This window comes from Nelumbo nucifera, chromosome 1, assembly GCF_055504915.1.
Source record: "Nelumbo nucifera cultivar China Antique chromosome 1, China Antique-T2T, whole genome shotgun sequence".
Classification (NCBI taxonomy): Eukaryota; Viridiplantae; Streptophyta; class Magnoliopsida; order Proteales; family Nelumbonaceae; genus Nelumbo; species Nelumbo nucifera.
The window spans coordinates 154,055,935-154,069,883 of NC_142649.1; the positions used below are offsets into that span (position 1 = coordinate 154,055,935).

Consider the following 13,949-nt stretch of genomic DNA (forward strand, 5'->3'; position numbering starts at 1 on the left):
CTTTCAGACTTGAGACATCTGAAAAGTGTTAAAAACGCCACCTTAGGATTTGATTCATGAATTTGGATCTATTCAACCAGTTCCTAGTCTCCAGTACTGTCTGTATGTGCAGATAAATACTAGGAGTGCTTGCAAAGCTGGTCGAACTACTTCAATGCTTACAACATACAGGATCATGCTTTCCTTTTGATTAAAGGGTGCCTCTTGTAGGCATTCTTTTCTTGGAGTGTCTAGATTTGTCAGAATAGGATTCATTGGTGCATCAGAGATCTATAGCATGATGGTTTTTCTATTCCTGAGGTTTTGGTAATTCCTCTTTCTAGCCTGAGATCCCATGGTAGTGATTGATGTCAACCTGTGGTTCTTAAATTTATGGAGATCACCCTATCAGCTCCACTTATTTTTATCCTTTTTTGTTGGTTACTTGGTATAACATGTGGCTTGGAATCTTGAATACTATGTTATTGAATTGCATCCCTTACCTAAAGCTTTTGGCCATGCTTTTATAGTTGTCTCCACTCTCCACGCATCATGTAGAGAAGTGACTCCCATATTGATCACTTGTTTATTGTTTTTGCTAATCAGGTGGTAGAGAGAGTCTTGGGCTGGATAATGAAACTCCTTCCAGGAGGGCCATCAAAGCGTCGAACCAGCAAGCTTCTCTGATAAGGAGTCAAGGAGGAGTGATGATGAAAGAAAAGTTTTTCCCCCCTTCTGTTTCTTCTCCATGGTGCAATTAGGTCATGTATATTGTGAGCCGATCCCATTCCTTGTAATAGAAAAAAAAAATGATTTCCCCCCCTTCCCCATTCGTTGGAAGAGGCAAGCGTCATTTCTTTGACAACAGGAAAAGAAAGAAGCCCCTGGTCTCTAACTGGGTGCCGGTATTGATTAATAATTACCAAAATTTAGTGGGGCATTTACTGAGGTTGATGATGTGGAAAAAGAAAAGAAAAAACAATATTCCTACACACTAAATTTAAATTTTATCATGTTAGTTTTGTTCATTCTTCATTCTTCATATTTGGGGTTGAAGTTTACGAGGTTGAATAAAGGTCAAGATTTTGAACCACCTATGAGTCGGCCTTCGATGTCATGCATTTTTGTTTGATAAGAATATGATTCACAGTTTCACACCACTGGCAAATATGGCGGTTCTTTGTTTCACTTTTCTGAAAGGAAATTGAACTCGACTGTGTCAATACATCAACCAATTGAGCCACGGGCTCAAGCCGAGTACTTGTATTCAAGATTTTAAAAACTGACCGGAGCTGGAACTGTTTTGGTTACTGATTTTTGGGTCAGTGGTTTGACTGTATGGTTCGAATCGACAGCTTGTTCCAACTTAAAAAAATAAATAATGATCAGGTTGATAGTTCAACCGCTTGGGTCAATGGATTGCTGATCAAGTCAACGATTTTTGGTCATAGATCGGATTAGGTGAAACAAAATCGGTTGCCTGAATGGTTTTTGGGCTGAATAGTTTGACCGTCTGGGTCTGATGGTTCGAAAATACTGCTTGGATTAATTCTTTTTTGAGCATCCTGCGAGACCCTATCTAGCATTGGCTACTACATGCCTCTTGATTTGGAAAGAGGGCCAATAGCGTAACTGAAATAAAAGGTTCAAAGTATCGAAAAACATCATATCACATCATATCATGGTTCTCCCCATTTTGATAACTTTAAACGAGTATATTAGAATGATTAAAGAGAGCCGACAGACTTGATACTAGTTATCATTGGTAGTTAAGGGTTTGATCAATCAGTATCCCTCCGTAAATTTTGATAAATATTACCTGATTGGTTGTTAGATTGTTACTTTTATGATACATTTTTAATTCTTACAAGTTTTTCCTGTACCATGTTTGAACCCCTTATTTAAATCTATTAGAAAGTCCAAATTCCATGTAATTTGGCTGTTCTTTTCAGTTTATTTCAGTGATCGCTTCAAAGCAATTGAAGCGCCTTAACTGAGTCTTCAATTCAGCTCTCTCGAATGAAAATCATATATGACCCTCACAAAATTGTGCTCACACCATGTTCACATTCTTTATCAACTGTACATTGGGAACATCTCTCCATGAATAAAGAGATTAAAGTATGAAGATGTTCTCGGTTTACAGTTGAAAAGTGAACACAATTTTGTAAGAGTTGAATCCACCCTCTCTCTCTCTCAGAGAGAGACATCTTCATTAACTGATTGTCGAAATAATTACATGAGAAGATCGTCTAGAGTCGTGTCTAATACGTAGCTGCCCCATGCAAGCCATGTAAACATAAAGGTGGGCAGTCTGGTTGTGTTGTCTATTAGTATGTACAAAGTTTATAAGCAAAAAATCAGATCTAGCCTGCCTAAAACTGCAGCGGTGTAGCTCATCCACCCAATATTTTGTTGATCGATCTGTATTTACAAGGTCAAAAAAAAAAAACTACCAGATGCCTGATGTTGTTGGATATTGCAGCTTTGAGGCCCATTAGAAGGGCTCGTATTTTGGCATCATAGCTGTTGATGACCCAGCATGGGCCTCCTTCTGCAATTTGGAATCTTTGAGTGGTGTTTTTGATGATGAATTCTCGTCCTTCACTTCCTATAGCTGGATTAAATGAGCCATCAATAAACATGGTGGAGATCAATGAGTTGGATGATGGTGCAAGATGAGGAGAGAGATGAGGTTGAGATCCGATGCAAGGTGATGCATACTGAAGAGCTTTTTGCACTACCGTTAATGGTTCGGTGTTTGTGTTCTCAAAAAGTAACTTGTTACACGCCTTCCAAATGAAGTAGGTGATCATGCTAAATTTATTTAGGCATGAAAAGGCTTGTTCTTTACCAAACTGGTTTTTCATTGTAATGTACCATTCTGAAATGATGATATGAACTGGTTGGATTGTAAGTGAACCTGGGTCAAATCCAATTTGAGAGCTCCACCAAACTGCTCTTGCATAATGACATTGGAAGAATAAGTGGAAGGCTGTCTCTTCTTTCTCCTTGCAGAAACTGCATAACTGATCTGAGCTTCTCAACCACTTATGACATTTGTCCTTCATGATCAAACTGTCCCATAATAATTTCCAAAGAAATAATTGGAAGCGATAGGGGACCTTGAGTTTCCATAGCAACTTCCAGTTGAAATGAGTGGTTGAGGTTGAGCTTTCTGCATAGATATATAGCTGGTATGCTGATTTAACTGTGAAGACTCCAGAGTTGTTGTTCTTCCATAGAAGTAAATCTTTGGCTTGATTAGGCTGGGGTGTAATGTTCTGAATGTGGACAATGGTATTTGCATCAAAAAGCTCTTGTAGCTTTGTGCGATTCCAATTGTGATATGGTTTAGCAATTCTGTTACTTTGATATGACTCTCAGAGGTTGTATTGAGTGATGTGGCGACATGGGGAATGTGGCCAGGTATGGATGGGATCCAAGGATCAGCTACAGGAGAAATATTGGAACCATCTTTGATCACCCATAACAGATTGGACTTCATGCTGTGAGAGAGTCGGTATGCATGTTTCCACCAACATGAGCTCCTTTGTCCTTTCTTGGCCGCAAATAGGGTTGTTCATAAGAAGGCCCAACCCGACCAAACCGACCAACCCGGACCGACCCAATCCGAGTTGGCTGGGTTTTCATAAGTACCAGTCGGTTTCGGGTTGTACAAATTCATAAACTGATGGTTCGGGTCGATTTCGGTTTTCTTGTGTAAAAACCAAAACCGACCCGAACCAAACCGACTTAGTTCCTACTTAACTAAGTTGCCTCTATCATAATTCCTAATTACAACCTAACCTAGTCTTCTAGTTCCTATTTAACTAAGTTGTCTCTATCCTAGTTTCTATAGTCTTTTACACCAAATAGGCAATTACAATTACAATTAGGTGTCCTTTTTTACTTAGATTAGAACTTAGAAAGTTTCTTGAAATATACAAATTTCAGCATTCTTTCTATAAAATAGTTTGACTTTCTATTTTCTTGATAACTTTTGTCTTCTATTTTAATTCTAACTTTTTAAATATATTTCTAAAAAATATCTTAAAAACTTCAGTTTTCAGTTTTCAGAATAGATATTTCCTTCTAGGCTTCTATGTTCTTTTTGTACAGGAGCAAAACCGAAACCGACCCAAATCGACCCAACCCGACCCGTGAACAGCCCTAGCCGCAAAAATGGAGGTGTTAGGAAAGTATTTCTCTTTCATTATTTTACTTCACAGGCCATGCTTGTCTGTAAGCAGCCTCCAAATTTGCTTGCCAAACATTGCTTTGTTCATTTCAGTACTTGCTCTAAAACCCAACCCCCCTTGGGTTTTTGGGTGACACAATTTTTGCCATACAATGGTGTGATGTGTAGAATCATTGAAGTTGGACCACCAAAATGTTCTACTTGTTCTATCCAGTTTGGATGTTCTTCCTGCTTGTGATAGGAGCTTAGTACTCCATGCATCGACCTTTGAGGAGACTTGAAATATGACTTCTTTGAGAGAAGTTTGCAGCTTGTTGTTTACTAGTATGTTAGAACCCAAGTACTTGGGCCCTGTCATAGGTGTCTTGACCTTTAGTAAGTGAGAGAAGAATTTTCTATGTTATCGGGGGACATTCTTGCTAAAGAAAATGCTGGATTTAGCATAATTTATTTGCTAGCCAGATAAGGATTCAAACATTTTAATGGTGTTGACCAGAGCTTTGACTTGCGACATGTCCGCTTTGCAGAATATGATGCAATCATCAACAAAGAGCAGATGTGTGATAGGAGTACCATTAGGGCACAAAGTAACACCTTCAATACTGCTTGTATTAGAAGCTTGGAGTAGGAGTTGTGAGAAGACCTCCATACCGATGATGAATAAGTAGAGGGATAGTGGGTCTCCTTGTCTCAACCCCCGTTCCAAGTGAAAATGTTCATAATCTTCTCCTATAATTTTGATTGAGAAGGTGGCTATGGAGATGCACTATGAATCAGGTTGCACCATTTTTCTATAAAACCCAATTTCTTTAAATCATGGTATAGAAAACACCATCCCATCCTGTCAAAGGCCTTTTGCATATCAAGTTTGAGAGCATTAAAACCCTTTCCTCTTTTTTGGGTTTGCATTTTGTGAAGGATTTCCTTTGCTATGAGAATATTGTCTGTGATCTATCTGCCCTTAAGAAACCCTGATTGGAATGGGAATATCACCTATTGTATAATGGGTTGTAAACGGAGCACCATCCATTTGGATATAATTTTGTAGAGGACATTGCATAAGATGATTGGCCGGTAACTGGAGGTATCCACTGCCTTATTGTTTTTGGGGATGAAGACTATGTTTGTGTTATTTATTTCTTTGGGTAGGTGCTCACAATTAAAGAAGTTTTGGACCATGGAAAGAATGCCATGTTTGAGCACTTCCCAAAAATGCTGATAAAAATATACTGTGAAACCATTTGGACCTGACGATTTGTGGGGATTCATTTCCTTTACCACTAAGGTCAGTTTTTCAAGGTATGGGGGGAGAAGTAAAGCTTCAGTTTGTTGATCAATTAGCATGGGCAGAGTAATGTTCTCAAGCAGATTGGGATTAAAGCTTTTTGGCTGACCCCCTGTGCTCAAGACTGCATTTTTGAATGTGAGAGCAATGGTATCTCGGCTAGAAGTCCAGTGACCATCAGCAGCTTTTAACCACTCTACATTATTTTTTTGTGTTTCTAAAGTTGGCCATTCGGTGAAAAAACTTTGTATTTTTGTCCCCTTCTCTGAGCCAGAGTTCTCTAGATTTGAGCCTCCAAAGTTGTTCTTCTTTCAGCAACCAATAGTGGTATTACTGTTTGAGGGAATTTAGTAACTGTTGTTGCTCCCCATCAATATGGGACATTTGGATGCTGGATATTTTAGAAGAGACTGATTGAATGTGGTATTGAATGAGACCAAACTGGGATTTATTCCAAGCCTGAAGTTGAGATTTACATTCTTTCAATTTCTTTGTGATTTGATGGGTTGCAGAACCTCTAAAGTGTTGATCCCAAAATTGGGTGATAATTTCTTTGCATTGTGAGTATTCAGTCCAGAAAGGTAAGAAGTGAAATTGAGGTCTTCTAGGTGATGAGGATGGGTTGGTGTTTATACAAATAGGTCCATGGTCCGACGAAGTGATGGGAAGGTTGTAAAGTATTGTGTGAAGGAAGAGGAGGCACTATGAAGTGGTTGCTAATGCTCTGTCTAATCTCTCTAGGACTTTTGCATAGCCTTGCTGGCTATTAGTCCATGTAAATGATGGGCCAATGTAATCCAAATCTATGAGGTTGAAGGTGTTGATGAAGTGTGATAAGGCTTTAGACAGAGTGGGGCTGTTGTTTCTGAATGACTTGTGATCCTCTGGCCTGTAGATGTCATTTAAGTCTCCCATTAGCAGCCAAGGTAGACTAGTGGATGATTGTAGTTGAGTTAGGTAATTCCACAATGTTTTCCTTCGGTGTTTGACTAGATGATTGTAGAAAAGGAGAAGTTGCCAAGAGTGGTTTGGTGGGCAATTTTTATTTGTAATTGGATTAGGTGAGGGTGAGTTTGGAGAACTTCTACATCTGAGAAATTCGACCAATAGCATAAGAGGCCTCCTGACAAACCAGTTGATTCCCAAAATGCATGGTGTGAAAAGTCTAACTTTTTAACTAGTGGAAGGGTTTTAGATGAGCAGAGTTTGGTCTCAGAAAGGAACGATATGTTAGGTCTCTCCTTACGACACAGTTTGGAAAGTTCTCCTATTTTCTTGGGGTCGTTGACTCCCCTTATGTTCCAGGAAAGTATTTTCATGATGTATATAATGAAGATGATGAATGCTGAATGTACACTTGTAGATAAATAGAAAAGATTAGATATAAGATGTAGGGAGTAGCATACCTGGATGGGGTCAAGGTTTGAGAGGATCAAATTGCTGAAATCAATGTTGTATAAGCAACCTTCCACATAGCACTCCATCGGGAAAGTGACTGCCTCAGATTCTGGGTTTGTGTTATAAGGGATGGAGGGGGGTATTGGGTCGGGTGCGGGTGTGGGTATTGGGGGAAGGAGGAGAGTGGTTTTGGAGAGTATGTATTCTGTGGGAACCAGTTGTCCGGTGAAGAAGTTGGCCATCTATCCCTCTTTTACTGCCAGTAAAGTATTAGAGGAGGGATCCATATAATAGTTGCGTGGACAGCCACGTTTCCTTTTCCCAGTACGAAGGTCAATGGTGCCTAAACCCCCTGTTTTGGTAAGGTAGTGGGCTGCCAAATTCAATTTTTGGTCGATTGGCCACTTGGTTTTATTGGAGTTTGCATGCGAGTTTGAGGAATGAGCATGGCTGCCACGTGTTGGCTTTAGGGGTGTGCTGGCTGTAGGGGACTCAGAGGGATTCGCAGGCGTGAGCGAGTTGCCAGAGATGAGGGCAAGATATTCTTTGGAGCTATCGGTGCACCTTCTTTTCCAGCCACTTGTGCCGACTTCAGAGTCCTTGTCTGATCCATGTTCATTGTGACGGATTCTACAAGAGTCCGGTTTGACTTTGCTTAGGTTGAAGACTGGAAGGTTGAAGGGTTTCTCTAGGCGGAACTTGGATATAATCGACAGTGTTGGAGATGAGCCGTTTGCAGTTTGTCCAAACATGTCTGACTAGGCCACAGTTAGCACAGACGCGGGGGAGTTGCTCGTAACAAAAGCGAAGCCAAATCAGCTTGCCCTGATAAAATATGAATCGTCCTGTACAGAGGGTTTTTCGAAGATCAATAGTAATTTTTTCCTGGCGAATAAACCCCAGATTAAATGGCTTGTTTGTATTTTCTCTTGGTTTGGAACAATGGTTCCTGTTGCTTGTGCAAGAGAGCAGACCCTGCCATCTTCTACTGTTCCTCTGGGTATCATGTGAATTTGCAGCCAAATCCTTTGACTCCATACCTTCTCAACAGTGCCAGAGCATGAATCACTCCACTCTTCAAGTAGTATCTAGCTGGAACGATAAAACCATGGGCCCTCCTCTAGTGCAGTTCTTTTGTCGTTATAATTAGAAAACAGGAACTCAAGACTCCCCCCTTCAATAAAACGAACTGTAATAGGAGTTGTATCTTTCCATTGAATGCTAACATGATTAGCTAGAATGTCTTCCTACTTGTTGATGCGGGAAAATGCACCCCTTTAATGTAAGAGCTATAAAATTGATAGCTTCCTCGATAGGTTCAAAAGAGGGAGTTTGAACTTCTTTACTTACATTTACTGCATGGGAGAAAAGTGGTTCAAAGTTACTTGTTGCATGCATGGGACTGGTGGCGGTTATTATTTCTTTGCCTTTGGAAGCCATGCTGGTATAGGGAATATTCGGTTATCACAGTAGAGAATGAGAGGCAATAACTTCCCGATGGAAGCCCTGTGTGGACCGCGGGGGGTAGGTTGGTACGAGGGCAAGAATCTATCTATAGGGGAAGGTGGAAGAATCTGTAGGAGAATCTGTGATAGAACAGTGTTGGGGGTTATGCAACTGAAATATTGTAGGATTTACAAAGGAGAGGAAGTTTCAGAGAAGTAGTTATAGAGGTTACGTGAGGTCACGGAAGGGGAGGTACTGGAGTTATGTTGGTGACGGATGGACGGAAATGCAAAGTTGGTGAGTGAGCTAGTTAGGTGTTATCGGGCATGCAATTCTAAGTGCAGAGATGACATGCAGAGGTGGAGATGATCTGGTCTAGGGGTTAGAAATAATATGGCATGCATCTCTGGGAGTTGTGAGAGGTAGACATTAGCTAGGAGAGGTTTACGAGTGGAGGGAGGTGAATCGACAGTAGGTTGGGATTTGTGATTGGAGGATATTGTAAGTGGAAATACAAACCGACGTTGGGTTGATATCAGAAGAAGGGAAGGTAAACCGACACAAAGGAGATCAGTCGCTTAGATATCAGACGCTGAGGTCGCTTCCCGGTGACATGGGTTTAGAGCTTAGAAGGGAAGGGGGTGTGCGTTGCATGTATCCACCCTCTCTTGAATGCAGGTAGGATATTAGGATTAGCTAAAGGTTGTAAAACTAATAAGAATACTTCACACCAGTCAAAATATACGAGGCCCACAACCAATTGGGCCTCGTGTATTTTGTCCGTGGGGCATTATTATTCTAATCCAAATTTCCTTTCATACCTATATTCAAATCAAAGAAATCGTATATTTGTAATAGCCACTTTGATCAATAACTCTAATAGGATAATTTAATTAGATTCCGTATATGCATTGTTCAGACTTAGACATGAAAACAAACTCTTATCATCTCTATAAAATAGCCTCCAATTGCGGTTTAGAATCCCACTAGGGCTGTTCATGGGTCGGGTTGGGTTGGTTTACTAGTTGTTTTTTCAACTGACCCGACCTGGTAGGGTTACCTAAAGATTAAACCAAAACCGACCCTCTATTAAGCAAAACCAATATGGTCGGTTTAAGTCGGTTTGGGTTGATTTTAGTTTAAATATATACATTTCCGAAATATACATTTCAGCTTTATATATATATATATATATATATTATATATATGGAAATATACATATTATATATTTTAGAATATATTTTATAGAAATACATTTAAAACTGAAATATATATTTCGGGATAGACCTAAATCCCACTATTATCTTCTCTATGAGAAAAATATTAAGTTTCAAGTGTACAAAAAGAAATGTCTTAATTCTTAAATAAACCAAAGAGAGATGTATTGTCTTGAACAGAGTCATGAAGCAGCTATCAGCTTGTAACTCTCGTCAACTAACCATGCAAGTTTAAATTATCAGCTATAAGCTTGAAATCTTCATTTCTTACTATCTCTTTCTTTTCTACTCGTTCTTAACTCCACAACCCTACTCCTCGCTACAGTTTTGCTTCCTTAGCCACCCCTTTACTCTACCCTTCTCCATTTAGCTTCCCAGCCTAGGCTCCATAGGGTTCAGTGGGACGTAGCTACCACCCAACCTCATCCTTGCATACCAACCCCATTCTTGCATTTAACTTCTCTTTGTTTGTTTGACCTACAGTAAGATTCTTTCCAAACATTTATAGTGTTCCTACAATAGGTTCACCTTTCCACTTTCATGTGAGCAATTACTTTACTCTGAAAATGTTTCTAAAAGGGAAAGAAGTTATTACCTATCCAGATTCTACACATTCAACTGAAGACTTTGAGACCTTCTCACATGCAGTCAACGTGGAAGATAGGGATCGACCTCTTATCTTTGAACCATTAGATGAAGCACTACAACTCATTAACTTGACATTAAAGAGGTGTATCTTCCCACGTCAACAAGTTTTTGAAGAGGCTCTTGCCACACATGTTCGAAGTCAGTGGAAAGCTACAGAAAATATAACGGTAAGGTTTCTCGAAGGAAGTCCTTGGTTTCACCATTCAAGTTGGATTCTTCTTGAAGAATGGAGCACTGGTCTTGTGAACAAGGTCTGGACTCAACGAGTCTTGTTACAAATTCACATGATCCCTCGAGCCATGGTAGAAGACAACCGTGTGTGCTTTCTTGCCAGCACAACTGGTGCCATCATTCCCGATCAAGATGCAACTCCAACTGGTAATCTAATAAGAGGTCTCTATGTTCGTAAGAAGATTATCATTGATTTAAGACAACCACTATACACTGGTCGTTTCATCTTCTTTTGTGGAAAACCAATTTGGATTCGGTTTTGCTATGAACAACTTCCAAGGTTTTGTACAAATTGTGGACTCATTGGTCACATTTGGTCAAATTGCAAGGGTCTGGATCCGTGATAATTCTTGGAATCTCGATCCATCGATTATCCAGGAGAATGTCTTCGGGTAGAGTACAGACCAAAGAAGCAACTTAATATCCCTGTGTACTTGTCACCAAATCCAAACACTAGTTGAAATTGCAAAGTTCATCACAATGAACGAGATTCAGATGAAGATTCAGAAGATGGATTTGGTGGTCGGAAACGACATTGCATCAAACCGTCCAGGGATCTCCTCGCCTTGGTTTCCAACAACTCGCCAGCATTAATGCAATGGGATCCCGACGAGTTATTTGCCCCCCCCCCCCCCCCGAACACCTGGCATCCATGCAAAACCATGCAATGCGCATACACGACAACCGAACAGCTGGCTAGTGCCACATACTATCCATGCACAAACCCCACCTGTTGCCCCAAAACTCGCATTAATGGCATACTACTTTACCAAAACTGGTGGGCTGGGTACCATAGATTTGCTCATAGGTAAGAGGCAATGTGGCCGTCCGAGGAATTACCATTTAGATCCCTCATCCAATACTTTACTCGCAATTCGTAAGGGCCAAGTGGCTGATTTCTTTATTGGTGACCTGCTAATCCCACCCCTTCTCACTTACATCCCCCACCCCACCCCCTCCCACATAGACCTACCTCTTCCCACGAATATGGTAGCAACTACATTCCCATTGCTACCGTCTGTGGATGTCGTTTCAACTTGTTGTTGACTCTGTCAGCGCATCTTTTATATCAAGTACATTTTATTATCCTAAATTACGTTATTATCTGTTAGACAGTGTATGCCCTTAGCTCCAATCAGAATGATGTACATTATGACATTTATTGTAAATGAATAAAGTACATATTTGATTCATGTTATTATTGTGTGTTTCTGTGTAATACCCTTAAACTGGACACATATGAGACTCGTGTTAGTTTAGAATCTTCACAGCCGTTAGATAAATCTAGGGAGATTTATCCTGCAAGGCTGACACTGATGTGCCACCAAGTTGGTTGGGGGGGCTTGTCTCAGCTGCCAATGTGAGACTTGAGATACATGTAGTGTGGGTTTTCTTAAAACCCTGAACCAGACCATAATTCCAGTATTGCCCTGGACCTTGGAGATTGATGGGAAAAACTGGAATGTTACACCTGACCCCTAGACTCAACTATGATATTGCACTAGGTGTCGAATTGGGCTGTCTTTGATATGCCAATCAGTGAGATCCTTAGAGGGGATCAAAATCTGGGTATGTTGGGACAGTCCGAGAATTCATCTGAGTGGGTGATCATAGTGACAGGATCAGCCCCTTTGTTGGACAAAGGTAATGATCGTGGATGCACTATCTCTGATGGAAACCAAAGCTGTCGGCAGCCGATTTCAATCGTTGAAATTTGTTTTTGCAAAATATATTTATATAAAGATATATATATATATATATATATATATATATATATATATATATATATATATATATATATATATATTATGATTTCAAGATGTTTGCAAAAGGTTTTAATTCACAGGATCCATGTGAGTAGAGAGTGCAACATTGTTCCTTGCAGCCGAGGGAGAGGTCCTCTTTTGTCGGGCAGTGTTTGATCATTATGGGTTGAGAGGTTAAGTGCAAGACCATTGAGGGTAGTACCTGATGGGCTAATCTTGCATCTTCCCACAGTCCTTGGGTTTTTATAAGGTGACTTGGCCCAAGGACCACTTAGTGTAAGTGTTGGGCCCATTAAGAGCCCATGGTGATGGACTCAGGGGTTCACTGCCCATAATAGTGAATTCGGCCAGGCCTTGTAACAGAGGGTAGGCTGAACCCATGTGGTTGATGTGTAGATCAATGTTTGGGTCCCACACCATGCAAGGAAACCCAACTAGGCAGCAATTTGGAAGGGTAGTGAGCACATGGACTTATTGGGACCAAAGCCTAATTCGAAATGGTCTAATTTGATTAATTAAAGAGAGTCCAGATTTGGATCAACAAATATGATAAGGGATTATCCTTATCCACTCAAAGAGTCCAGATCCAAATACAGATTTGGATTTGGAAACTCCTAATAAAATTAGGAGGGCTGATCTAATCTTCAGATAAGATAATGGCTTATCCTTATCTCTTAAAGAGAGTCTAGATTCAAATAAGGATTTGAATCAGGAAATTTCTAATGGGATTAGGAGTTGATCTCTTTAAGGCTATAAAAGGAGGAGGGGGCGAACCACACAACACATTCAGATCTCAGATCACAGAAAGAGAGAAGACAGTTACAATAAGACTGTTCCATCTTCTACTCTTGCGCCCTCCTCCTACTGCCACCATTGCCAGTTCGTTCTCCATTGTAGGAGCGATCGAGAAGGGTTCTTGATATCAGTTTTTAGAGAAAAATTGATCTGAAGTCGTGCTCACAAACCCTCCATCGAATTCTTGCTGAAGGATTTTTTTCTTGTGAAAAACCACCTACTGATTCTGCTCCACCCTACGCTGTGTCATCTTCAATGAGAGCAGTCTTTGGAGTTTTCCTTGGGTGTGAACACCTTTGTCGGGAGCTACTGCTACTCCGTATCAGGTATATCCCTCTCCTACCTTTTGGTTTCAGATCTGGTTCGGTTTAGGTTCAAGATTGATCATTGAAAATGCAGATTTTCTAAAATAGGGAATGTGATTCCCACATGGGAGAGAGAGAAGTTTTTGAAATTTCGCCCTACCTTCCTGTAGGGTTCGGCTATCCATATGATGGATCTCTCATCCCTTCAATCTTCGCTTTGCTGATGACTGTATTCTCTTTTGTAAAGTTGGCATGGCACACGTTAGAGCTTTGCTTAACATTCTACACAAGTTTGAGCTCATGTCGGTATGTCGGGTCAAGAAATCAACTATTTCAAGTCAAGCATCTTTTTCAGTAGAAATGTTTCGCCAACATCGTAAGTTCCTCTCTCATGCTCTTCATGTTAAAAAGCCATTGACAGGAACCAAATATCTTGGAGCCCAAGTGGGGACAAATATTCGGCTAGGTAGCTCTCACAAGGAAATCATTGACGTTGACATTTGGGTAAACACCAAGTTTTAATGTGTCTTGGTTAATTTTCTATAATTATATATCATATATGGGAAGCAAGGAACAAGCAGATTTTCGAGAATGTCAGGCAACATCCTATACAAGTGGTAAATTTAGTGATAAGTTATCACATGGAGCATCCATCACCCCAGCCCATCACCACCAGAG

The 13,949-nt window shown here is 40.4% G+C and overlaps 1 protein-coding gene across 1 annotated transcript in view; it reads left to right on the top strand.

Moving 5' to 3' along the window:
- The window catches only part of BLI (protein BLISTER), a 76,041-nt gene extending 75,034 nt beyond the window's left edge, over positions 1 to 1,007 (top strand). The window contains exon 13 of the mRNA XM_010245327.3: positions 586 to 1,007. Coding sequence (XP_010243629.1) covers positions 586 to 666 — 81 coding nt within the window. The 3' untranslated portion in view covers positions 667 to 1,007. The remainder of the gene's footprint in view (positions 1 to 585) is intronic.
- The last annotated feature ends 12,942 nt before the right edge of the window (positions 1,008 to 13,949 follow it).